Source organism: Leptonotus elevatus, chromosome 21 (assembly GCF_054856555.1).
Source record: "Leptonotus elevatus isolate MCC_2025b chromosome 21, RoL_Lele_1.0, whole genome shotgun sequence".
Lineage (NCBI taxonomy): Eukaryota > Metazoa > Chordata > Actinopteri > Syngnathiformes > Syngnathidae > Leptonotus > Leptonotus elevatus.
The window spans coordinates 4,364,784-4,389,661 of record NC_141259.1 but is presented as its reverse complement, the minus strand read 5'-3'; the positions used below and the strand labels follow the sequence as shown (position 1 = coordinate 4,389,661).

The 24,878-nt window shown below is 39.2% G+C and overlaps 1 protein-coding gene across 3 annotated transcripts in view; it reads left to right on the top strand.

The window, feature by feature from the left end:
- Positions 1-24,878, top strand: part of ctnnd2a (catenin (cadherin-associated protein), delta 2a) — a 251,414-nt gene that overhangs the window by 74,932 nt on the left and 151,604 nt on the right. For all 3 annotated transcript variants that reach the window (XM_086066020.1, XM_086066021.1, XM_086066019.1), the window contains exon 3: positions 6,497-6,609. In XM_086066020.1, the coding sequence (XP_085922146.1) occupies positions 6,497-6,609 (113 nt within the window). The remainder of the gene's footprint in view (positions 1-6,496; positions 6,610-24,878) is intronic.

The following is a 24,878-nucleotide window of genomic DNA, read 5'->3' as shown; positions in this document are numbered from 1 at the left end:
CATGTAATCAGATTACAGGTACATTTATTAAAAATGGGGATTACTTTGAGGATTTACAATTTCTACGATGAGAGAGAGAGAGAGAGAGAGAGAGAGAGAGAGAGAGAGAGAGCGAGACAGACAGACAGACAGACAGAGAGAGAGAGAGAGAGAGAGAGAGAGAGAGAGAGAGAGAGAGAGAGAGAGAGAGAGAGAGAGAGAGAGAGAGAGAGAGAGAGAGAGAGAGAGAGAGAGAGAGAGAGAGAGAAAAGAAAAAGAAAAAGAAAAAGAAAAAAAAAAACATTCACGCCCGCGCGAGTGGGACCGTTGCTACATGTCGGGGAGGTGGGAACAAACAAATGAATTGACTAGTCGTGTCCTCCACACGCGGGCAGTTTGAAAAAGGTTCACAGACAGGAGGAGGAAATGGCGACCGGTATTCACTGGAACTTACTCGGAGCGAAAGTTTGAGCTGAGTTCAGCGGCATGCTACGCGCTGTAGCTTCTTGCTAGCTAGCCCGCTAGCCTACAACCATAATGTGAGTTACACCTTCCAAACAAATCTTCCTCACACCAATTCACTATTTAAACATCATACACAACATATACACGGCTAAACTTGTGACTGGGATAAAAGTTCATTTTGCAGTTGATGTCACACATCTATCTATCTATCTATCTATCTATCTATCTATCTATCTATCTATCTATCTATCTATCTATCTATCTATCTATCTATCTATCTATCTATCTATCTATCTATCTATCTATCTATCTATCTATCTATCTATCTATCTATCTATCTATCTATCTATCTATCTATCTATCAAACTGTGAGGTGTGGTTGCTTTCAGTGACAGTTCGAAAACAGCATATGGCCTTCAATCAATCAATCAATCAATCAATCAATCAATAGCCTACATGCTTTTTAATTACACAATGACTTTTGCTATTTGTAGGCCGTCCGGGTCCCTATCACCCGCAAACAGCATGGGCACATTGTATAGAATATACTATATATTGTGGTGATATTTATTTTTATTTTGTCTTCATCAGCATACTCAATATTGGAGTAATCCCAAAATAATCCAGTTACATTACTTTAATATTATGGTACTTGGATTACGTTACTAACTACATTTTTTAGCAGGTAACTTGTAACTGTAATGGATTACATTTTAAAAGTAACCCTCCCAACCCTGATCACAACAAAGCATTCAACAAATAATATTTTCTAACAATAATAATAATCTAACAAAACGTAAGATCAATAATTGGATTCCATTTCAGTTTACAGAGAGACAATTATTTTCTTTCGCCGACATCCAATGGTCTAAATACTAGCAAGTAATAACTCCTGGCTTGATTATATAAAATTCAAATTCAAATGATGAATAGTGACCTTTGCTCTAAACGACGGTAATAATTGCATGGTGCAGATTCTTTATCAAAACAACTATGCATGCAGACCTGCGCCCGAAAAACAGATAATGACTTTCAAAAGCTTACAAGATGAGAAATATAAGAAAACTAACAAAAAACAGTCGCTGACTTGAGAGAGAGGTCATACGGTCGTGGTCCTCCCCCCTTCCCCCCTCCCTCCATCTTAAATATATAAAAGGGGAAGCATCAAGTTTCCTCCCTGTGGCCATCATCTCATGTGACTTTCATCACCACAGTCACCTCACTGTCCTCCCCTCCAGGTATTGGCCCACCCACCCTGCTCGACTCTGCACTCATTATAATGGCAACAAGCGCCAAAGCAGGGGCATGAGTAAGTCTCTGAAATTTGAACCCTTGAAAAAGGTAACATGTGACGCGTGCGGGCGGGGTGGTGTTCAGTATGCACGGGGGTGACGGAGGAGAGCGGTGTGACCTTTTCACCAGCTCGCATCCGCGCTTCCTTTTCTCCGCTCCTTCCTACCACTCATTTTTCCCTCTGCTGAATGAGGACGGAGAGGGAAGGCTTGCGAGAGGGAGCATCACGTCTCAAAGAGAAGGTCAGAGCTCTGTTTGATAGCCTTTTGTCTCCCATCCAAAAACAGCGCCGCTAATAGCTACCCATAGGCCACTTTATAATGATTGGGCCTTATCTCCAGACACACACAGAGACCATCAAGCGCAGACACCACACAGCGTCTTTATGGTGGTGAGCAGGATCATTTGTCTCCAGTGTAGAAATAGACACGTTGTTTTTTTTGTTTGTTTTTATACTAACAAAGTGAGAAGGCAAGGCTGCTATTTATCCCATTCAAAGCTGCGATATCAGGGCCACCGCTTTGTTATCTTGCACTGCGTCCAATCATGTTGAGCCCAAATACGATACATTCTGAAGTGATAACAAGTACTGGACTTCCACAATGTTATCACGTACTGTACATAAAATATAACCAAAGTATAGTGCAACATTGGAAAAAATATACTATATAACAAGAAATATGCAAATTCAGCTATTTTATACATTTTAATGATGAAATCATTGATATTATATTTATTGTTCACATGCCTCACCAGCCTGCCCTGACGGCCCCTCCCTGTCTATTAGGACTTCTATGTTATCATGTTTTTCTTTGTCTCATTTGATATACCGTATGATGGTGCAATTAGGTGTCATTGAAGGAGGACAACAAGGTTTTCCTATAAGTGTTGGGGGGTGATCACATACGATAATTAGGGATAGACCGATAATTGGCCTGACCGATTATCGGCGCCAATATTGGTATTTTTTCTAAATCTGACGTCTGATAAAAGGTCAAGCTAAAACTATTTTAATCTCAGGGAACTATTTATATTTTCTGTTAAGTTTGTAAGAGATGCTGCTGACCCCCGTCCCCTTCTGAACCTTTTGTTTTTGTTTGACATTAAAACAAATAAATGTGAAAGTTTAAGATTTTTAAGACATACTGATAACCTCAGGAGCTTCCTGAACATTTTTTTTTAGAACTTTAAAAGTATAGTATCCAAGATGAACTTCGAACCCGATTGCAGTAAACCTGACGTTTGCATGTCTAAACCAATAAAAGTGCATGATTTGGATGATGTCAACACTTCTGGTTCATGATTGGATCCTAGCTAACCAATCACAATTGCAAGTTGATTCGCATGATGTTCATGTTAAAAATGTTACATATAAGCTTGGTAAGTTTACAACACGTTACAGCCATACTATCCTGGCATCCACTATAACAAATAAAAACATGAGATAACCCCATTTTTTCCCCATGTTGTTCTTATGTGGGGAAATAGTCAAAATCAGTTAAAAAAATGGCCACCAGAAAAAATGAAGGGGTTTAAAAAAAACAAAAAACTTCTACATTGTAAAAAGTCTGAAAAATTGTTCAATAAGCATGAATGTTTCAAGACATTAACTACAACAAAGTCAAGATTGGCATCTGTATTTACATTTTTTTACGCCAATGTTTTTTCCCCCTTTTTACTGAAAATGAATATTGGCTTCAAATATCGGTTATCGGCCTCCTTGACTATTAATAATCGGCATCGGTATCAGCCCTGAATAAAACATATCGTTCTATCCTTACCGATAATCAAAATCAATCAAAAAAATCTATCTTTTCTGATGTTTCTGAAAGATTATCTTGACCGATTAGCTTTATTTCTGCCCAAGCACTAAAATGAATGCCACCAATATTTACTAATAAAAAAGTGTGGAAAGGAAGTCAAGCTGTGCCAAGCAGAGTACAGTTAGTAAAATGGGGGCTCAAGCTGCAACTGCTTCCTTCAGCTTTTACACAATAACACAACAGATTTTTTTGATTGATTGTTTTCATTTTAAGAAAGCTGGGTGTTCAGAAATTGTTTCAAGGCATTTAGCACACGAGTATGATTTTACTCTATTTGTTATTTCCTTCACTTCACCTCCAATGTTAGATTGACTCAAACAGTGTTTCTGCTGCCATGCTTATCTAATTAACATTAATTGCACAACAAATTAGTTGTCAAAATAAAATGGCGTATGGGAACTTGGATGAAAGTCGAGGAAGGCTAAAATGACTTTCTAAGAAACTACTGACAAAACCATCACATCGTGTGGAAAATATCTTTCAGTATTGACAATCAATACATTTTGGCATCCCCTTTATATGCAATATTCATGAGCGATTTTGTACATTTGTGCACCAATAGAACTGCACTTGGGAGGAGTCAGGACCTCATTTTTAATACTGGAGATGCATGTGATTCAAAAGTTGGTCACCTGGAAAACACAAAGTACCACTACAAGATGTAGTCAAATGTCCATATTGCATTGAGCATGACTACGTAAATATAAATTAAAATCACCAATTCATCTAAATAGATTTTCAGTCAGTAATATTGTACACTTATGAAATGTTTCACTAACATGGCACTTAATACAACAAGATGTTTAATTTTGTCATCCATGACACAAACAGTTCTCCTATTTGCAACAATAGAGAGGTGTTATTTCAGGATACCTTAGAAGACTCAGAGCATCCTGAGGCATTGTGTCACTAATTTCCATAATTCAGCTTTTTTTGCATTTTGACAGCTTGAGGATTTGCCGCTGTGGCAAACAAGGCGACAAAGCGCTTGAAGAAAAAAAAAATGAGTCGAGGTGCGAGGCAAGCGAGGCATCTCACCCCTGTGATTTCAAATTACAGGTTCTTGCTGTTTCATAGACCATGCTCGAATTAGCAGCGTCACCTCTCTTTACAAATCACCAGGGTGACTGGACCTGCTAGTGCATACTAACCATTCTACTGTTTTCCTTCTTAGCTGCATGTGACAAACCACCTTTATAAATGTTTATATAAATATATATATATATATATGTATATAACACCAATAGTGCTGTGATATCTTCAAATTGGGTGCTTGTTGCACGTGTGTGTGTGAAAGTGGAAGGCCTGAGAAAAGGGGCAAGAAAGTGTGCATATTGATGAGTAAGTGCTTCCTGAGAATGTTGAGGAGATGAATTGCATTGCACTGTGCTGTAATGTTGAGTTGAGGGGATTGAGCTTGGAGACTTGAGATAGCGACCGGGGATCAAGTCATTCAGCACTTCAAATGGCTTTGAAAACCAATCAGACCAGCACACGCGCTCTTTACAACTCTCTCTCTCTCTTTTTTTTCTCTCTCTCTCTCTCTCTTTTTTCTCTCTCTCTTTTTTCTCTCTCTCTCTCTCTCTCTCTCTCTCTCTCTCTCTCTCTCTCTCTCTCTCTCTCTCTCTCTCGCACGCACGCACGCACGCACGCACGCACACACACACACACACACTCACAAACATGCACACGTATTGTACTTACACAACCCTGGTGTAAGGTGGTGGACTACAACACTTGCGCTTATTGATCCTTGCCTGTATGAGTCACTTGAATATGAATGCACATACTGTATACACACACTTTCTGGTGTCTTTGATGAAGACGTCAAATTGTCGTTTGATGTTAAAAATCCAATTGTCAATCAGTGCTAACATTGTAAATGTTTGGATGAGACATGCAACAATTGAAATGGTTGGACTGCTTCATTGTCCATTCTTGCACATTGATGGTTGATAACGTGACCAATTAGGTTTGTTCTAATTTCATGCACTACATTCTAAATGGAGAATATGCAAAATAACAAATCCAACCCTGAAATGATACGTCCATTTGGGGATACCACAATCCATGGAGGGATTCCACAAATGTGCTCATTAGACTAATTTATACACTTTCAAAAGGAGCGCTTCAACTATTCATGTGACAATGTCGACAAAGGGATTAAAGAGCTATTTTTGCATTTGGACTCTTTTCAGCCAATCACAGCTCCTTCCACCTACTCTCACACGCCAATCACATCCAAGCTAAATAAAATGATGACACCTCATTTCAGACATTGCATTGCAGTCTGCCGTCTTCATGACTCGAGGCAAAAATTGCGTCACGTTGCACATTGTCTAAATAAAGTACTTTGTATACAAACAAACTTATAAGTGAAATGGAAGCATAGCAGTATGTATAAATGATTAAAAAAAAAAAGTAGACCGTTAAGTGTGTCCTTGTTAAATATAAGTGATGTGGAGAACCACTTTGCAGCAAGAGACTAATATTTCAACTTTTTTTGTGCATTCTTGACAATAACATGTTTGATGTGTGTTCTGGTTAATAATTGTGTTAGTGGAATATGAGTTAAGCAGCAAAATCCAGCAGTTTTTACCAATATCAGAAGGCGGCCATTTTGCTACTTTCTCTCGAGTGAAAATTACATCACAGTTGCTCGGGTCTCGGGTAACAACCAATCATAGCTCAGCTTCAGAAAACTGTGATTGGTCGTTGCCTGAGCCTGTGATGTCATCTTCAATCGACAGCAAGTGACAAAATGGCCGCCCCCTGAGATGGATAAAAACTGCTGGATTTTGCATCATAACTCATATTCCACAAATGTAATATTAATCAGAATGTCCTGTTTAGACTAGCGAGATCACATATAACATATTATTGTCAAGAAATGTTTAAGGTTGACTTCCACTTAAACACACACTGTGCCTCTGTAGGAGCTGCAGTTTGAGCGGCTGACCCGGGAACTTGAGGCAGAACGTCAGATTGTTGCCACCCAGTTGGAGAGATGCAAGCTGGGATCGGACGCTGGCAGCATGAGCAGCATCAGGTAACAAATGTAATTTTGTGTGTGAATGTTTAGACAATAGAGAAAGGAGATTGTGTGTCGTATTCATTTGTGTGTTTTTGGCTGAAAATGTTTGCGAAAAAGATCATTAACTCATTCACTCCCAGCCATTTTCACTGAAGCAATCCCCTTCACTCTCCTGTTTTACTAGATGTTGACAGATTTTGCAAGGCCCACATAATATTGTGTTCTATTGCTATAAAAACATGGAACTTACCAAAAGAAAGATTAGAGTCTCTTCTTTCATCAGCAATTAGCATTCGAATATAGCTAAGTTGAGTCACAAATCTATTTAGAATTGTGAGTAAATTAGTTTTTTTTCCCATCATAGCCCTGGTTCGTCCTGTGTTTTTTCTTTTTCAAGACAAAAAAAGATTGTGCTATACCTTGACTAGATTCGGCGACGACTGCCGCCTTCCTCAGAAGCTTCTGAGGAAGACGGCAGTCGAATCTAGTCAAGGTAAAGCACAACCTTTTTTGTCTTAACAAAGAAAAAACTCAGGACGATATAGATTTGTAGACAAGATGAATTTGTTTTAGCCATGGCCCTGGTTGATCTCTTTTGCTCTGCTGACACTTGCTGGCCGTTTGTGTAATAACTACAATTTCTTCAACCGTTCTTTGCAGTTGTGAGGCTGCATCAAAGCCTTGTGTATGCTGTAGCATAAAAAAAAAGGTGCAAATACGACACTTAAAACATTTAACATAGAACACATGTATACGTTGTTGGGATCAAATGAGTTAAGCAACAAAACTACTGTTAGCATTTGGCTAGTACTGTAAATTTTTGGTGGCATAAGTTATCTTCAAGGGTTGGTTTTACAACCATCTTAAATTAGCATATGCACTTCACCAAACCAGCCAACTCCTAAACTTTCTGCTGTTGAACTTATCTTCTGATTTTTCAGTTGAGAAAGTCAGAAAATGGATGAGCTGATAAGTGTGACCTAAATGCTAATAAGGCAGTTTAATGCTAACAGCGAAAATATTGCACTTGCCATCTGCTCACATTAAATCACCTTCCTCCAAAAGAGAAAAATCCACATTGCGTATCAGGTAGGAAGTTGGATTTAACTTATTTACTTCTCATAGTGTTCTTTGGCTGTGTGTTTTTGTTTTGAGCTCTTCTGCAATGTCAAAAAGACAACCTTTTATATGAATGCAGCTTTCCTCTGACTCCCTCCAGCAACTTATTGTACATGTACGCAAGCCTGAAGGGGCCCAAAGAGAAAAGCCCCATGGAATAAAAACTTTTTTTCTGTTTTCTGCCCTTGTTGGAATTATTATTTTTTAAGCATTTTGAGTGTATGGAAAATGTTTTTCTGTAATGATAAACAACTCTACCGTGAACCTCTACATTAAAATGCTTAACCACTTCACCATGATGCATAATGCAATGCTTATGATTGTGACATTTTGACTCATGATCTAATTACTTCCAATTCTATTATTTATTTTTTTAATATTAGAGTGACAGCATGGTGGAATACTGGTTCACAAAGCTGCCTGAGTCTTTTGGAGTGTGGAATTTGAGCTGTTGCCTTTCTGTGTGGCTTTCGTGGGTTTTCCTACATGAACGCTATACTCTTGATGGCCGTGGCAGCCATTTTTGCTTGAAACATACTGAGCGGAAGGATTTCGGCTATCTTTTCCACTATACTGAAGACGTTTTAAGTGTTCTATCACAGTATTTGTGACAGGTTTAGAAGGGTGAGGGCCTGCTGAGACCCAGAGGCTCAAAGGCACACAACGGTTCAAATGCCAGTACGTTCCTTCCCAACCTGCCACATTCTAATGAAGTCTCTATACTTTCTCACATTCTGTCAAGGCTTTCTACGGATAAAACAAAGACACCTGGCTTTTTTTTGGAACGCGTTTGTGGCTTCACAGTTGGCGACAGCGAGTTGAAGGTGTGATAGTCCTGCTGCAATGTTTGATAATATTAGTAGGCTATTATGTCATCAACTAATTCACTAGTCCATCTCTTGTACCAAAACATGTAAAAAAGGAGAGCCTGTTATTTACATACACACTGCCAAGTGCACTCGCACAGATTTTTTTTCTCACTCACTCAAAATGATCTTATTATTTTGCGTGTCAGCAAAAACTGCATTTTGTCATTTATCAAATAATATAATTATTTTTAACTTATCCCATTTTTAAACACAACACTGTTGAATGGTAAACTTACTTAATTATAGTCAAATTGTATACATGTGGCAATACAGTTACATAAAACATGTAGCGCATAAAACATTTTTTTTTTTTAATCTGAAGACGTAAACTTGTATAACAATTGTATCAGGCATGTGTGAGGTACAGCCATGACCAATTGACCCACTCGCCACACTTGAAATCAGTTTCCATAAGTCATTGTGTAACAATTTGTCCACAGTCACTCCAAATACTTAATTTTTAAAATGTTTTACAACTAGGTTTTGTGTTCTATTGTCTAATCATACTGTTTCCAAATTTTGTGTGTGCACGTGCGTTAAGAGTTGCTCAATTTCAACTCCACTGCAGTTGCGGCACGGTGAAGTGAAGAGCCATTTGTAATCTTCGGTGCCTGTTGTGAACAGACACGTTGTCATGGTGAGCAGTTTTGAGCACGCTTCTCTTTTTACACACTAAACAAAGCAAACAATACATGATCTCTTTGTGGACGTGCTGGTTGACCGTCTGGCCCATATTGAAGGAGAGAACCCGTTTGTAGTTTGTTGTTCGAATATAACTTTCTAAACACCTGCCCTTAAACTTTTCCAACTCGTATTCCAAAACAAGAAGAAGAAGAAGAAAAAAAGAAAATTAATTGTACTGTACAATATACAGTAGTGTATTGCTACTAACCTCACCACAGGGCCAATTGCTTTTATACATTTAAAAATATCTGCTCAGGATACTAATACAATTATTATACATTTTTATACTGTTTTCCTGTGAAAATTTTAATACTGGACAGTTATGAATTATGTATGCATGGATATGTGTGTGCATGTGTTTGTTTGGGGGTGGCGGGGCAGCACTAGCCTGTCTGCTGTCTCATGGTTGCGTCATCCTTTGGTAATCACACCAGATCTAGAGGATTAGTTGCGCTTATGCCCGCTGGGAGCTCATTATGCCGCCGAGTCAACGTTGATCCCTGCGTGCACTTAAACTTGTCAATGCGCGTTAACTCAAACATGTGATGTGCGTTTGACGTCCCTGTCTGCGCATCACACCAGAGCTCATGTGTGAATTTGTCCGGCTTTATTTCGTCTCACCGCCTTGATTGACGTTATCCTTTTTTCCGATTGTTCCCAGCCCAAGTATAGATAAGAGCATCTGTGATATGACTGTGAATGATCAGAGGCAATCTGATAGCATTCAGTAAGATGGCGTTAACCTTTCTGTAACATCACTCCTCTTTTTCCTGTGCTTCATTAGGCACTCTATGATAGACTGCATCTAAATATGGGGATATGTTATTTGTTACAGTAACACATAACAGTAAATTGAAGGAATAATTTTAAGGAAATTAAAAGAATAGAATAATTTGGGTTAGGTACGGCTGCATGATCCAATAGATATAATCTATTACCAGAAAGAGTTCTATTGACTAACAAGCATGCAGGCAGGTGGATTGCCTAGTGTGACCAGGCGTCCCAAATTTATGTCATCTCGATTCATACAATAAACCAATTAAAAAGGAATTTAACTGTTAAATTGCTAGCATGTGTGTTTTCGTCATACTGGAACTACAACTATTTCCTACTTTTGCTGAAGACTCATGGGAAATGTAGTCCTACCATCCTAGAGGTCTGCAACATGCGGCTCTGGAGCCACGTGTGGCTCTTTAGCCTCTCTCCTGTGACTCCCTTTGGATCTTTTTTAGGATTTTTTTGCACAATAATTTTTGGGGATAAAATATTATAAATCTTTTTTGATTTTTAATATTTTGCCATAAAATGTATCTGGAATACCAAAAAAAGAAAAACAGTCTGAACATTTATTTTTAAACAAGGCAGAAAAGAAAACATTCAAAAAGTAACTATAAAATGTCCGTAAACAAGAGAAGAAATCCCAAAAATTACCATAAAATGTTCACCAAATTGCCAAAAATGTCAGCAAATTGATTTAAGAAAATGCAGTAAAGAAAATGTTCAAAAAATAACCTTAAAATCTCCATAACAAAATAATAAATCCCCAAAATTGTCATAAAATGTCCACAAAATTGCCAAAATTGTCAGAAAATTATAGCAAAAAAGGGCAGGAAAAAATAGCCATAAAATGTCAAAAAAAGTATGAAGAGAGGATTAAAATGATCACAATACGTCCATAAAATTGTCAAAAGTGTCAGAAATTTGACAGAAAGACAGAAATGTCTAAAAATGTATGAAAAACATAGTATTAAAAATTACCACCAAAAAATAAAAATAATAAAAGCCAAAAACAGAAGACGAAAGGTAGAAGAAAATTAATGTATATATATATTTTTTTTATGTTGTGGTGCAGCTCTAATTAGATCTAGGGCCCTCAGTACATAACACACAGTTTCCTTCATCACAATGTTCAAGTGTTTTGCGGCTCCAGTCAGATTTTTTTGTTACATATTTGGCCTAAAATGGCTCTTTTGACAGTAAAGCTTGCTGATCCCTGTGCTAGCCTAATGCCGCTGCCCTTTTCTGGCATGATATTGCCAAGGTTACAATGTGGGGCCGGCACGAGTTAAGCTTCCAATACCGAGCAAAAATGGTTGTATAAGTGTTTGTTTTGTTTTATTATTTTTTTCCTTTCGGACACATTATTACAGGTTACATCGATCACATAATATCATTTGCAACATTGACATCCGAAAGAAGGGTAGAAGCCACGGCGTATTAGTAACCCGTCCCCATCAATTCTTACTATATGCATCAGTCATATACATTGATTATGATAGTCATTGCGTCCTTCCTCGACAGATGCGCCCTTGATTCATAATGGCGGGTGCAATGACTTATTTACAGTTGATAAACTGTCAAAAAAGATAGCATTAGCTAAAATAAAACCACAACCTCATTGTCTAGCAATTAAATTATTTATAAATAGTTCCTGATGGAAGCTAAATTGTAGTATCCTGGTTTTTAATTCTGAAAATCTGGTCACCCGAGGTTAGCCTCACAGTTTTGCCTCACAGTTTTGAGTATCGGGTTGCAAATCTCATTTCAGGCCTCCAGTGTGGCGTTTGCATGTTCTTATGGAGGTAAATATGGTGCAAATCTAACTTGTGCAAAAAATTTGTACCTGTAGAAAAAAGTCCAAATTTGTATCTGTAAAAGTCGTGATTTGGACCTGTAAAAACAATTTGTACCTGTAAAAGTCATGATTTGTACCTGTACACATTTTTTTTTGTATCTGTACAAAAAGTGTAAATTTGTATCTGTAAAAGTTGTGATTTGTACCTGTAGAAATGACAACTTGTAGTCAAAGAAGTCGCCACTAGGAGTCACAAGTGTTTTTTCTGCTGCTGTCCAGTGACGTGAGTTTTGCCCCATTTATCTCGCTACAAAAGGTGCAAAACTAATTCGTACTTGTAGAGCGCCGTGATTTGTACTCGTAGAAGAAGAGGGCGGGCTCTGGAGGATTTGGGCGGGCTAAAGCTCAACCTCATTGGTTGAGCGAACGACCGTGGGTTGAACTCAAATGACACCCATGCGCAAATTCCAAACAAACAGAGTAGCCACACCAGTTTACGCGTCATTTTGGAAGAAGAGGACGTCCCAGGCGTGAACATTTCAACATGGTTCAATATACGAACACCGTGTGGAACAGCTTAAACGTTGGTTGACATGCAGAGCACTCCAAGTGGGCAGAAAGAAAGAAGTTTTAGTATGAAGGTAAGATTTATTGTACGAACATAGCTCGTAATCCGGTGCTAGCTAGCTAGCTCATCTCATGTTGTTGTCACGAAAACTGAACACATTGAAGTCACGATTTGTATTTCAAGATTTGAAGCCTACCAGTGTAAACATACGATCAATAGCTTGTACCTGTAAACAAACAAAAAAAAAGTGGACAGTACTCAGCTACTTGTATTTGACTAACATTATATTCAAGCATCTGTTCTCTTACTATCATAATAAAATGAAAACAAAACGTTTTTACTGCGAGTGGATCTTTAAGCCGCTACAGGTATTTTAACCTCAACCCTTTATCCTCTGTATTTAATCATTTTATTTCAAATATTACAATTTATTGATAAATGTCAGTATTTTGCTCTTACACTCTTAGTTTACTCATCACTCACAGCCAATGAGGTTGAGCTTTAGCCCGCCCAAATCCTCCAGAGCCCGCCCTCTTCTTCTACGAGTACAAATCACGGCGCTCTACAAGTACGAATTAGTTTTCCACCTTTTGTAGCGAGATAAATGGGGCAAAACTCACGTCACTGGACAGCAGCAGAAAAAACACTTGTTGGCTGGAATTAGTTGCAAGCTGACCTACAACAATAATTAGCACAAGCAGTATAGAAAATGGATGAATGGATAGTGCAAATCATTTTCTCTTTCTGCACTTTGAGTCATGATGGAAAGCTTCAGCATTTGAGAGGGGAGACAATAACTTGATTTTCACAATTTTGAAGACTTTTTATATAATCGGGGACGTTTTAAATGATTGAAATTTGGGAGGATCGTTAACAACACTTTTATTTGTGGTGTGTCAAATTTACAAGACATTTATTTTTGCTTTACTGGGTCTTTAGGTTTAATAGCTCAGCACGGGTCCATGTATTTATTTGACACTCGTCTGAGTTAGAGAGCGCAAGTTACCTTCAGTTTTTAAATCCTCGTTATGTGCAGCAATAAACGGTGCGTGTTCTTGTCAGAATGCTGTGAGCCTTCCTGTCCATGTTGTCTTCACTCAAACAATTCATGCATCTCCTTGGACTTCTCAGCAGAATTGTTGAGCTGAAAGAATGTGTACAGCGCTGTTGTGGGACCATCCCGGCGAACATCTGTTTACACTGTGATCTGCTGGCATGCAACGCCGCAGCACTTTACAGCGTGTAGGAACGACATCGGCTCATGCAAGCGCGTGACACCAAACGCCACACAGGGGCTAATTTATCACTTTTCGAACATTAGTCGTAAGTGGCAGCCGATGGGGAAGCTTCTTGCTCCTGCTGTCTCACGTGTGCCTGATTGCCTGTGTAGCTCTGGGCCTCTTTTTTAAACCACTGGCTGTGTAGCTCTCGGCCTCTTCTCAAAAAGCTCAATCACATTACTTACACTTGATTTAGCTTAGTTGGAAATGCTAGGGGGAAAAAAAGAAGATAAAGACCAAGTGCTGCTTGTTTGATAGTTACAGGTCTGTGCAAATACTACTTAACTGATTTGGATACAACTTTTTTAAATAGTGGGCATGGACTAAAAAATACTCGATATTTTTTTGTGTGAATCCATATTAAAATCAGAGTCCAGGCTTACAAGATATGGTATGCCGTATTTTTATATTCCGGAGATACCTGCCGTATGTCTGCTGCGTTCATCGCAGCAGACATACGGCTTTTAGATTTTTAGATTTTAAGATTTTAACACTTAATACTTATTATACCAAAAATATTGTCTCATTCTTACCTTTTTTTGATGAAGTTAGGAAGTTTTGTCATTGTTATTTAAAAGTAAGTCAAATTTACTGTTCCGTAATGTTAACTTGATGTCAACTAGTGGAATTACAACAAAGTAGATCTTTTGTTTCCAAAATATGTGGAGTAATATAACAATCCTGTTAACTCATTCACTTCCAGCCATTTTCACTGAAGCAAACCCCTTCGCTCCTAGCTGTTTTACTGGATTTTGACTGATTTTGCAAGGCCCACAGAATATTGTGTTCTATTGCTATCAAAACAAGGAACCTACCAAAAGAAAGATTAGAGTCTCTTCTTTGGTCAGCAAAAAAAATATTTCTATCTGTTTCCGTTTTGCACAATTAGCATTAGAATATAGCAGAATAAGTATCATCATTATTCACAAACCTATTGAAAACACTGGGGGAAAGAGCTTGTTGCAACACGGCCCTGGTTGAATGCAGTAACCATGCTGGGGGTGGTAACGCAGCACAGAGGTAGTGAAGGAAATGGAAAAAAGTAAAGAATGAGAAAAGCTAATAGATAGCTTTCATTACCCCATGGCGGCGCCACAGAATGGCTTCATTGATTTATTATTAGTATTTTTTACGGCTATCTGGCTCTGTAGTTCTTGCTGCTTCTCGACTCATTTTCTCCTTCATTTGTTCTCTGCCCAATTGTTCTCTAGCCTCGATCATTCCTTGGCTTTTATTTTTAAATGTTATTTTACTTGACTGTTCTAGACATACATATACTCACTCGTTCTATGTCTGCCTCATCCTAAAAGACCTGACCACAAGTGTCTCTGACAGTATTGCTGTCTTATGTATTATTCATAATGTCTGCATGAGGTCTCCTCTGCCATGGTTGGTTCCTATTGACTTTCACAAACACTCAATCATGATTCTTTTGTAGGCAATTTGATTAGAAAATAATAATAATAAAAATTATAATAACAACAACAATATTGTCATGTTTCTATCATATTTGGGACTGAATAATACCACAATTCTATTTTGATTTATTTATTTATAATGCTCGAGGGTCATAGCATGTGGATTATGTCAATACTGTAAACAGACAGATTCGTGCTTTGGTATTCCCTTAGGTTTTAGCTGCAAAACAAACAAACAAAAAAAACAGAACCAAACATACTATAACATAAACATATTGAAGGAAAATAGTATTTAATTATGGCTGACATATGCCAGCACAAACAATATAGCATTGAAAAACAATATAGACTTGTCCATGATAGGTTTTTGCATATTTGTCAAATACAAATGCTGTTTGGAGTTTGCAGGGTCATAAAAGTTTCTCTCTACTATCTCTCAATAATGTGGAAGGAATGACAGAAAGGAAATATGAGGCATCTTTATCACCAGTCACGGGAACTTTGGCAAGAATACGTTGCCTTTGAAAGCACCAAGCTCAAAATACAAAGTCACAGAAAGATGTGCATACTGAGAAATGTGAGGTGTAAAGTTCATGTCCTCAGGCTGTAACAGCTTTTAGTTTACACATCTGCCAAACTCCCCAGGGGGAAGGTCAGTCGAAGGTAAAACGTGATAGATTGTATTTGTGAGTGTTTGTGTTGGTGTGTGAAAAAGAAATCAAGAGAAAAGCAAGTCGTTAGTTAGTCTGCGTGCACATATTTTCCCCAATTGTGTGCTGAGGGATTCATTATTCTAATGAGGAAGTGCCATCAAATTATGCACCAACGGTGCTGTACTCATCATGTGTTCCAAAGTAGTAAGTACAGTTCAGTTCAGTTTGATTTGGAAGATAACACAGTAAATTGGACGACATTCAGCATTTTGTATTTTTTCTTTTTGGCAAGAAGCGGGGGGAAAAAAAGACCTTTGTTTGAGAAAGATTTTGTGTTCTTCCCATCACTTTCCTTTTGCCGCATGGGAGTGAGCATCCTATCAATCAATCACTAGATGACATAGTGAGAACAGTACTGTGCAAATGTCAATATAAGATTTGTTGTTTTACCAATTGTGATATGTCCCCAATGCAATGTTTCCTTTACACGATAAAAACAAATGACATACAGTATTGTATTGCTTTCGTCTGTGACTAGCATATATTTTTATAGTAGTAAAATGACATTTCATCACATTTTGAAATCAAATTACAATAATCTAAAATTCAATGCTTTTCAGTGAGTGGAGAGCTTCCTTTATGTGTATGGCAAACTCTAAAAACAAGGTTAAAAAAATGCAGGAGCGTGTCTCTGTAAAAATTAAAATTAACCCTTAATTAATGTAATTTATAACCCATGTCTATTTTCTTCTGCTTACTATTTTACCATATAAATAATGCATTTCATTAAACCTCACAGCTGGATGCAATAGATACAAACTTTTAGTGCAATTATTCGTGCCAAAATTGAAAAGTTGTTTTAAAACCTCTTGCAACTTTTCACAGTTATGTTTAGAACTAAACCAAACTGTCATACTAGGTGGAGATACCATAAAGTGCCAACTGATGAGAAATATTAATTTGCCTTTAAGCATTTGGATAAGTTTGGCCTAATTATGAGGTGTTATTTTAAAATAATTGAAATGGCATTTGAATAATAAAGGCCCATGTTGAATGCAAAATTCAACTCTTTGCTTTGTTCTTCATTTCCTGAAAATAAAGAAAAACTACTGCTTTTAAAGTGCCCTTTTTCCTACCTTTGCACATTTTTTAAATAGGAAATGGGCTAAACGAGCTCATGTATGATTTAATGTAGTGGACGGGACCGACGCATACTGACAACATTTCGATTTGAACTCGCAGTTATCATTTTAGTGCTTTTTACGTGCTCTTTTTACATCCCTGGTCACTTCCCTGTTTTTGCCAGGACTAAAATACTATCCAATTAGATTCCTTTATCTCACTATAGCTCACTCTCTTCTCTCAAGTTGGGTGATAATAGAGGGATCCATCACACCATTAGCTGCAGGCGGTTTTATAAGCTCAGCAAAATGCTGCATAGAGAGAACTAAAATTATAGGCCACAGAGTTACACCTTAAAATATGCCCCATGTTGAAGTTTGTATGTATGCGTATGTGTGTGCAAATGTGCACGTGTGAATGATGATAGCAGGAGTCACGCTCCCTCCTAATGACTGATGATACATTTCCACGAGGGGGGGAGAGAAATATGGTGTCAGGTGGTCACATCTCTCACCTGGCTGTCGGGCCCAATGTCTATCTTTCTGCCTGCTTCCCTCTGTGTTGTTTCCTTACACACTTCTATCTATTTTTCTCTTAAATTACATCTTTGGGGTTTTCGGAAATATCTTTTTTTTATATACTGAAACAACAATGTTGTTATGTGGTGGAAACAACTTGACTGACAATGATCATGGCAAATTATATAATTATTTGAGTTCTTCTTCTTTATATTATTATTATTATTATTAGTAGTAGTAGTAGTCATCCAGTAGTCGTATTATTAGTAGCAGTATTTTTTCCATCCATCCTTCCATTGTCTTCAGCTTATTCGAGGTCAGGTCACAGGGATTGCAGCTTTTGTGAAACAAGTGCACTTATACAAGTACAGCATATACAGTAGGCTAGACTCAGAAGACTAAATTCGGCTCTAGGAGTGGAGAATATGAGACTGGACACTTTTAAATTTCAATTGGCACCATATAGTGATTTTTTTTACACAAATACAGATAACACAGCAACATGCAGACAACAAGACAAGGAAGTACATTGCATATATTTCAATTCATTCGTTCATCAGACCAAGCAGTCCAGTAGCTCCTATCAGATTGAGATTGTACGTAATGGATGTTTATCCTCGGTCCACGACTCACAACCGATTTTTAGTGTCCAGAAGGGGAAAAAGTCAAAGTGCGAAGAAGGGGAATGTATCGATGGAACGTGAGGGCTGTGAGCAGGTCGCGAGGGCAATAGAAAGTTCTCAATCCAAAAGAAAGGAATGAAAAGGGGAGAAAAGGGGAACAAAAGGGGACCACCTGCACTACATGCAACCTCCTACCGGCCCGAGCAGAGCAGAGCAGATTCAAGCTGGTTTGACTCCAGGTACAGTCCATTTCAGGCTTCAGGCCCAGAATAGGCTACTAGCTCACCATCCACTTGGCCTGGTCCAATCAAAATTCTATTGTCCACTCATTGTCATATATCAAGGAGACTAAATATTGGAAAACAATACAGCTATTACAAATATCAGTCTCACAATTCAAAAGTTCCAATGTTCAAATATTCAAATATTTTACCATACAAATATAATATTTACCATATTAAAGTCACAAAATTCAGTTAGGTTAATATCAAATAAACATCCATATGTAAAGTGCATTATAGCGCCAGTAATCTACTGGGCAGCATTAAAGTGCTGTATCAATGTATGTAAACCAAAAAAAAACAAACTTAAATAACAATTTAAAATACTTAATTTGCTAATGGACTTGTTCAACTTCAACGTCTTTTAATTACTAAAGTGCTTCAATTACTTGCCAATTTCTTCCACAATCAAATAAATAAATCCGAATATTCACATTTTCATTAATGGACCATATTCAGAAGGCATTGCATTAATAACCACAGGGTAAACTAAGCTGATGCATTAAATTGAATGAGGAAGCTAGACTTTGTTAGCTAGAAATGAGGAAGCTAAACTTCATTAGCGCACTCACCAATTCTGAAGCTTATTCATATGCTTTACTCTTCACACTCACTCAACTTTCATTTTGACTCGTTGCTCAGTACCGCTAGCTCAGCGCTCGGCGCTCAGATGGTCGGCTCCTGCAGTTAGTTTAAAGTTCGTGTTCGGCTTTGCACAACAATACACGACAGCCTACCTCAGCGTGCGCCACTCGGCTCTCACCTCCACCGGCAGCCAACTACTCCCGCTTTCAACCCGCCCGTACTGGACGTGCTACGTCACGTGACTGCGTCAGTATGTAGCCTACTAGTCAAGTGCATCACGTAATCACATAACACCGGCACAGTGACGTCAATACAAAAAGCGAAAGCCAATAAAAGATCATCTTAATAATAAGAGGGAAAGCCATTAAGATTTACTACATAAGTGCTATTCCCATCCAGGTTACATTTGATTTATACACAACTGTACTTATACAAAGGTTAAACACCACATAATGACACAAAAATGCTATGAATCGTCACCAAAATTCTCACTACTACTACGCTGCACTACTACTACGCTGCTCATGTCCACTTTAATGTCTGAAAATATGAAAGCAATTGAATGAGAATGAAGACTACTTATACTATAATTTAAAAAGTGTTAGTGGTGAAAGTTAATGTATTCAATACTAACTTAGTGTAATAAAACAATAAGCATAAACAATTACATCCCTCAACAATAACAAAATACATTATATTTAGCGGTGTCAGGCGATTTTTTATCGTAATTAATCACAAGACTAAAATAATTTTCCCTAAAAGTTTTCATACTCTTGTTAACATAAGATCTTAAACTAATAGAAATATGGCTGCATCTTTTAGTCATTGATACAGTAATTTCCTAATTATTCATAAAATTGAGTTAAAATTAAAAAGATGTACTGTATTGTAAAAAAAACAACAACAACTGTGTGATATAGATTTGTGTTGAAGTCATGTTTCTGCCATTAGGTGGCATAATTGCATTTGTAAGACGTTGGTGACAGCTCAGTACATTTTTCTTTTCATATTAAGAGGCTTCTAATATTTAACATGAAGTAACTTGGGAAAATCTGCACATTTTAAAAATTGTAAAATAAAACAAATATGTGCATTATCATTAAATTTATTGCTGCAAAATTTTGATGTGCTGCGTTACGACTGGAATTCCCCCAGTACAGGTTATCCAATTAAGAGCTGTCATTAATCTGGCGTTAAAAACATTTGTGGCTTTAAAGGAACTTTAAATTAATTCACAATTAATGAACTAATTTTGACACCCCTTGTATTGTATTGTATTAACCTTACTAGCAGTGATGCAGTGAAATATGAGTACGTTTTGGATTCCAATTTGGCAATTTGTCCATCGAAGGCTTACAAAAAATAGACAGTAAAGTTGTAAAATTTTGACGTGCATCCAATATTAGTAGGATATAAGTAGAAATCAACCTTTCCAGACAATTACCTGTATCCCTAGTCGTCCTGTAATGAGATATACTCCTAACAGTTAGTTAAAGAAGATCTGATATTTCTCACCTAAAAGCACCAAAATAATCCGGCTCAATTTCTTATAGTAGCGTTGTTGCCTGTTCTTTGTTGGGGATATGAATCGGTTTCTTTCCAAGATGTCAAATTATGTCAGGGTTGTTTTGACATGACATGCTCTAACCAAATGTCCATGTGTCTGTCATTCAAGTTGTGAATGTGAAGCTAGATAAAACGGGCCATGTTTATTTCTGTAGGAGTCAGCAGCTGGTGACTCCATGTCAGCGGCAAGGAGATGGAGCCCTTTAGGGCAACAGTAGCATTGTATGCGCGTGTGTTTGTTCTTTGCACCCATGTGCATGTGTGTGTCCCCACTCTGAGGGAAATCGGGGGTGTTTGGTTCATTAAACATGCAAATTAATGCTTATCTTCCCCCAGCACCAGATATTGGTGCGAATAGATAAGAAGCAACCATGGTTCCATGCCAGGGAGGCAGACGCAAAAAAGTGAGATGAACACTGCAAACCAAAACGTTGACAGTGAATGGCAAAAAGAGAAAGGGTCCAAAAAGTGCACACTTATTGGAAAAAGGCCATTAGCCAAATTGTATAAGGGGTCATTTTAGCTCATATATTATATAACACGGCACCTGATGCCTATTCACAAACTTTTATCACTCTCTGGTACAACACAGCAACATAATGGATTGCTGTTTTTGCTTAGCCACATCATAAATTATTATTATTTTTTTTTTTTTTAAATATATATATATATATATATACACATATATACATACATATATACATATATACATACATACATACATACCTTTTTTTTTTTTTTTTTTGTGTGTGTGGGTGAGTATGTGTGTGTGCGTGCGTGCGTGCGTGTGTTTGTTAGCTCACCAGAAAACCTATTAGAAAAAAAAAAAAATCTTATACCGTTCACCTAAATCGAACACCAGGAGACCCGAGGGGACCGAAGAAAACCAAGGAAGGTGAAATCCAGCACCGACCAGACACCCCCCACCAGAACTCCTCCCCAGCCCAAGAAACATCCAGACCCCAACAAATCCAAAAAACATAAAGTCAGGGAGGCCTCAAGAGACCAACGGAGAGACCGAGAAAAGGAAGGAAGGACAGACGAAGCCGCGTGAGATCCGAGACACCAGCCTCCACCGATTCAATAACCTGAGGAGGAAACAGATTGTGTCTGAGTTTCGGTAGATGCTGGTGTGGTGGATCTGGCATGCATGAAAATCTCCACCAAAGAGGGGAGCCGTCGACCCCCGCCGGAACAGAGCAAGCGCAACACCTCAGGGCCCCCCAGGCCGCGGCAGCGCCAAAGGACGACCCCCGGGCCCCACCAGGGCCACCGGCCGGAGAGCAAACCCAGGAGCAGGAGCGCCCCCCGCCCCAACACGGCCCGCGCCCCCGGCCCAACGCAGCAGGACGGGGCACTGCAGGCCCACCAGGCACCCCACCGGCCCCCAACCCCCGCCCCCCCACCACCCCCCGCCCCCCATCCACCCCCCGCCACCCACCCCAACCCAGCCCCAGCCGCCCCCATGCCCCCAATCCCCCAGACACCCCCCACCCCCAGCACCCCCCCACCCCGCAACCCCCACCACCGCCCCCCCCCAACAAAGCCGCCCCCCCCCGACCCCACCCCGACCAACCGGCAGCCCCCCAACCCCCGACCCCCAGCCCCCGGGGACCACCCGCACCCAGGCACCGGCGCCGAAGAGGGGCCGGACAGCGGAGCGGAGAGGGCAGCCGCGCCCACCCCACCCCCCGCCGTGTGGAAGGACGGAACACCGGGGGCAGAAGGGGGAGATGGGGGCACCGGAGGGCGGCCGACACCCCCGAACCCCAGGCCCAGCGGGGGAAGGCCCCGGTCGTCACCCCAGCGTTCTTTGTGAAAATTAACCCCTGTTACTGAGTCCGCCAGCTCGCGGACTGGCGAACTCTACCCCTAAACCGTGAATGTGACCCCACCCAGTGTATATACAAGTGTGTGTGTGTGGTGCATTAAAATTAGGAGCAGGTGAACCGGAGCCGATGGAAATGATATTCCCACGCTCCGATCCACCCGCCACCCAAGCATGTTGCTGAGTGTATGTGGTGCATTAAAAAAAATAGATAGGGCGGGGGGGGGGGGGGTGGGGGGGGGCGACACGGACAGGGGACCGCAGCACTGCTCTATACTGCGGCCCCCAACCGATGGCACCCCCACAAGCCCCCAAGCCCCCCCCCCCCACCCACAAGTTGCGTGGTGTATTAAAATTGGAGGGGAGTTGTAGGGTGAAGACGGTGTTTCCACCCTACCCCACCCCCCAAAGTGTGTTATGTGCCCTATATGTCTATAAAAGTGTATTGTGCAAACCTAGTGTAGTGAGTTAAGAGGTGTGACCAGCGGGGCCCCCCCCAACCGGGCGGGGGCAGGAGGCGCACCGGCCCACCAAGCCCCCACCCACCCCACCAGGACCCCGGCGGGCATATGGGACCCGTCCGGCGGGGCGATAGGGCCACATCATAAATTATGTTGGTTTGCCCTGCAGAGAAATGTGTAGGTCCAAACCAGGTGATAAATGTTCCAGGGATGTATAATAATAATGTCCATTACTTTTTCTTTTTTTTAACCCTCACGTCCAAAATGCTGATCTCTGCTGAGTGGGCTCTGCTGCGCTCAATTCCCACTGACATAATTACATAAAACCTTCAGTGTATGCATGGGCATCATCTACTTAACTCCTTTGGATATTGGTGCTTATGTAATGTTTGGAAAAGTCAGTTATTATGCATTTATGTGGAAATATCTGAGGAAATGTTTTGTTGCTCACACAAGCTCGAGAAGCTTTTATAATGTGTGTTCAAAGAATGCCTGGCTTGTATTTTTGTGGCTGGATGCATTCGGTGACATTTTCATCTGCGTCTGGGAGAAAAGTTTACAACTGGATTAATTGAAAGCGGATTATAAAAAATGTCATGTCTAATTAAAAAAGAGAAGAGAGATGCATTGCGGAAAAATATCTCTTTGGTCATAATGACATCAACCGGATCAACAATATTGCAAAATATATTCTTGTGCCTTTTTTTTTTTAAATACACTTTTTAAAACTTGTGTGGTGTGTTATGTATTTAAGATGGTACACTTTATATTGTGAATGTTTTTCTTTAAACAACATTTCTACTGTTTCTACTTTGGTGTTCAAGTATAAAAACGATAAGCATAAAAAAAGAAGAAAGAAATAGACCGAAAAAGAGTTGCCTTGGACTCCTGACTTTTTATTCAGCACCATTAACTCTGATTCCCTTTAGGAATACTAAAGCATTAAAACAAAATGAAGGACAAGACAAATTATTTATAAGATTAATGCTTTAAAAAATAGATTAGTGTATCCTCTCTATTTTATTGCGTGACCAAGTATACTATTTTCATATCCAAGCCAGATAGGGTGTAGATAAAGCTGATAAAGCTAGCATCTTTATGTCCTTTGAGACAGGGGTTGGCTGAGTTCTCCCAGAGGCTAGAACTGGAGACGGTGATTACACTTCTCATTGTGACTTAGCACCTTCTACAGATGCATCTTAATTTATTACTGTTGGAATAGATGCCCAGCCACCCATAAATTGTTACAGTACTAAAATCAAATACAGATCATATATTTATTTACGTAGAACTCATTTTGTTCTCACCTAAAACATTGTTATCTGCATTTTATTGTCGGGGAAACATCTCCACTGCCAGTCTTGTTATTCTAAGAAAATATTTTGCCATTGTGGTTTTTCTGATGTCCTTGGCCAAACCCAGGGGGACTGTTGAAGACCTAAGATTGTTCCATGATGATTGATTCGGTGTTGTCTCAGCTGATGACTGGTCTCACAAATATAAACCTGGGGAACCAGGATGTTCATGCGTGTACATTTTGCTGCCACGGCTTGCGTGACTGGGAGACTTTGGAGCCTTCAGGTTTCTATTGTTTGAACAATTTCTGCTCTCGTCTCTGATGTCTGTAGACATCTTTATCTCTCAATTGTAAATACTACAAGCCCATTTTCACCAAGCAGAACAGTTTGTTTTATTAGGTTATACAATGGTGTCATCGTAACAAATTGTGAAGGCTACCCAATACGCAAAATACTTGTCATTCATAGAAAAATTACATGACTGTTTTTTGCTTTAACTTAAAAATGTGTTATTTAATTATGAATAATCCACCCCAGAGTACTAGTGCCATAGCAGAAGGCTGTATGGCATAATGGCAGTTTACTGTTATCTTTTTTCCCCATTATTATTATTATTATTTTAATAAAATACATATTTTGTATAGAACACAGAATATAAAATGGATTTAACTAAGTAAATAAATAAAATGAAACACAAATATCCAGTGGCCACAAAAAGTCACCATCAAACATATGGTCATACACCGTACAACTTCTTCATGAACACAGTGAAGTGCAAATATTTGAATTGAATACAACAGCTCTTCAAGTAACATTTGGGAATATATACAATTTAA